This window comes from Lolium rigidum, chromosome 6, assembly GCF_022539505.1.
Source record: "Lolium rigidum isolate FL_2022 chromosome 6, APGP_CSIRO_Lrig_0.1, whole genome shotgun sequence".
Taxonomy (NCBI): domain Eukaryota; kingdom Viridiplantae; phylum Streptophyta; class Magnoliopsida; order Poales; family Poaceae; genus Lolium; species Lolium rigidum.
The window spans coordinates 37,846,601-37,850,175 of NC_061513.1; the positions used below are offsets into that span (position 1 = coordinate 37,846,601).

The following is a 3,575-nucleotide window of genomic DNA, read 5'->3' on the forward strand; positions in this document are numbered from 1 at the left end:
GTTTACATACGGTATCTATATACCGCGTTAGAAAAAAAGCTCACGTGACCACATAACTATCCGAGCTACCTAACTACCGTCCTACACCGTGCATGCGTGGTTTTGAATACTGCTGGCTGACTACGCATCCGCTCGGATCTAACAGCGGCGCCGCCGAATGATAGATTCGCTACGCTGGCAGGGATCCTGCTAATAAGGGTGCTACGTATAATACATACAGAAATTACTCGTACAAGACTACGCGGACCATACGGGCCACTACGGGGTTGTACGTACATGTTAGATTTTTTAATTTTATGATTATGCCCCCACTTACGAAGGGTATGTGAAGATCTCCACCGTCCTTGTTTTTTGTCGTGGTCAGAATTTTGTGAAGGGTGAAGCACCGGAGCAGAAGTGATCGAGGGAGTTTTCTCCGTTCCGAAATAAATATCGTTTATTTATCTAGATTTATATGTATCTATATATATTAAAATGTGTTCAGATAGATACGAATCTAAACAAATGTGGGACATTTATTTTCGACACAGGGGAGTATAGAATTCGAGGATGGATGATTCTGGCCAATGAGTCGCATCCTTGGGGAACAGCAGCAGGGGCATGAAAAGACCCACTGGCTAAACCAGCCATCGCCTCTCTATCCCCTTTGGTGCGTTTTTTCTTGCTTTCAGAAGGCTGCGAAATCGATAGCCTTTTGTAGCATCAAGTGGCCTACCTCGCTGGTCGCTGCCCCCTTGGCCTCCGCGCGCTAATCTTCTCTCCGGTACTAGCCCACAGCACGGGTACTCCTGTTGCTCCTCTCTACGCGTCGGCAAAGAAGAGCTCGCAGGTCTCGACATTGATCTGGGAGGATCCACAGCCACGTGCCGCGGCGCTGGAAGCCATGATCGCCCGCCATGCGAGGTCCGCACGGCTTGTCGGCAGGTGTCGACCATCCATCACCGGTGTAAAGAGCGGCACCTCATTGGCGGAGCTGGGCTAGCTCTGCGTAGATCGAGCTCAGCTCCCCACCACTTGCTAGTACTAGCATCAACTTTCGTGTGCACCCACGCAGCAAAAGATCGATGCTACCTGCTGGCATCTGGCAGCAACGATTCGTGTATGTTCGTACCTGAAACCGTGCTGAGAATTGCAGTAGGCCAAGGTTGCAAGTAGTGAGAATTAGGCACTGAGCAAGTTCACAGTGTCATACTATTATAGAGCACACATGTCTGTGTGTGCGTGCCACCCGTTTAGCTGGTAGTGGCATAATTTAGCCAGGTGCTCGATCGAAAATTTGCATGTTAACAATCTTTTGGTGGTCATTTTGCTCCAAAGACATATACATAAGTACAAAATTATTCCACACCTGTAGTACAAAATCTTCTAAACAACCCTTCTTTTAGTCCGGTTCGAAGAAAACATTTTTTTATTCAGCAAGTTAAATATTTGCAATCCAAAGGACATTTTTTTTGCGCCAAACAACTTTTATGAAAATAAAGAGGAATCATTAACCAGCCTGGGCCATAGACGTTGCAGACTAGGCCACGAAATTACTTTGTTCACTTTCGAGCACATGCATAAAACGAGAGGCAAAAAAAAAAAAAAAAACACGCCGTTTGGTGCATAAATAGAGCGGTGCCTAGCTCTCCAGCATATCAGTAACAGTAGTGCAGCAGTGTGGCATGTACTTTCCCTCAAAATATGCACGCAAAAAATATCACACTTGTAATTTAAAATGTTCTATACAAACCATGCATTTGTTCAGGTAAAAAATTCAAACAAGTTCTTGATTATAATTTCCATGGGCGAATAAATGTTGCGTCCACAACTTTAAATAATATGAAGATGAATTATCTAGCCAATTGGAGTGTGGACGTGCAACACTTGGCCACGACATAACATTCCACACTTCTAGAGGAGACCGAGAAGGAAATGCAATGAAAAGGTTAAAAAAGCCATGGCTATCGGTACATATATAGAGATGCGGCTCTTCAATACATGTAATGCTACTATCAGTGCGGTATCTACTTTCCGGATGGATGATCAGGTTATACATCTTGTTGTACAAAATTGTCAAAAGACATAGGCAAGTACCAAACACTTTTATTTCGAAATATTATTAATAAAGCCTTTTTTATTCAGATTCGAAAAAGCCTTTTTTGTTTAGCAAGTTGGATATTTTAAATCTCATGGGCGAATAAATGTTGCGTCCAGAATTTTATAACAATGAGAAGAATCATCAACCTGCGCGACCCCTTACATTCTGCACCTTTTTGAGCATATCGAGAGAAAAATATCCGTGAACAAGTCGAAAAAGCCGCAACTCTCGGTACATAAATGGCGCCGCTGGTCTTCAGCATAGGCAGTACTACTGGATCCAACCACCGGCCAAACTATATATCTCACTGCATTGAAGATTGCATTCATACCATTATCCATAGCAAGATATGAATAGAGAGGATTTCATCAATTTCTCTGGTTTTACTCAACCGGGGCGAATCAGCCTCCCTAGGGCATCAACTTCAAGCACAGGCTCAGCCTCCGGAGACTCCAACGCCCAAGAAGGCTTGCTGCCGATCGCCAACATCGGGCGTATCATGAAGGAGGTGCTTCCGCCGGAGGCCAAGGTGTCGAAGCACGCCAAGGAGACAATCCAGGAGTGTGCCACGGAGTTCATCGGCTTCGTCACCGGCGAGGCCTCGGAGCGGTGCCGGCGGGAGCGACGCAAGACAGTGAACGGCGACGACATTTGCCACGCCATGAGGAGCCTCGGCCTCGACAACTACGCCGGCGCCATGCACAGGTACCTGCAAAGGTACCGCGAGGGCGAGGAGCTCGCAGCGGCGCTGAACAACCGCGGCAGGTCGCCGCCCCTGCCGGATGATGACATGATCCAGATCGACGTCAGGGCCGAGTTGTCCATCTCCAGGGGCCACGAGAATCATGTCAGGAAGTGATATAACCGTGGGCAACGACGCAAATCATACTCCCCCGATCGATCGTCTCATCGGTTGTGTGTTTCTTGCCTTTGTGACTCTGTGTTCGGCCGGTCTTCGTGCATGAGAGTTCTCTTTTGTATTAATTCAGTTAAGTACGTACTACCAACAGTGTGCTACTTTTGTTTTCTAGGGCAGGTGTTTGTTATTCAATGAATAATTAATTATCTGAAAATATTTCAACTTAGTTTTCTCGCCCACTTGACAATGCAGACAAAAACATTTCCTTTCAATAGTAATTAGTTTTAACAGTGCAAACTGAGAAAAAAATCTGGGCAAAAAGAGAGTGATATAGAGGGTTTGTTCCTATCAAAATAAATACTAATTATCAATGTATCAGTTGCAATAACGACTGTCACACATCTTAGTATTTGTAAGAATCCTGTGTACTGAACAAAATGAGCGTTTAAACAAAAAATAATACTATCAAAACAGGAAAGCATGGCCTAGAAGCTGGCATCGTCATTCTGGGTAACAAAACCAAAACATTCGATCTGATCCATTTGGTCTTTTGATTGCTCTCAGGTGTAGACAGAGGTGTATTTTTTTTTCTTGAAAAGAGGTCGACATTGTTTTCATTTTTACCTTTCACGTCAC

General features: G+C 44.9%; 1 protein-coding gene across 1 annotated transcript; it reads left to right on the forward strand.

The window, feature by feature from the left end:
• The first annotated feature begins 2,429 nt into the window (after nucleotides 1-2,429).
• Nucleotides 2,430-2,939, forward strand: LOC124662478 (nuclear transcription factor Y subunit B-4-like). The gene has a single exon (XM_047200313.1). The coding sequence runs from the start codon at nucleotides 2,430-2,432 to the stop codon at nucleotides 2,937-2,939; it is 510 nt and encodes a 169-aa protein (XP_047056269.1).
• Nucleotides 2,940-3,575: the final 636 nt, after the last annotated feature.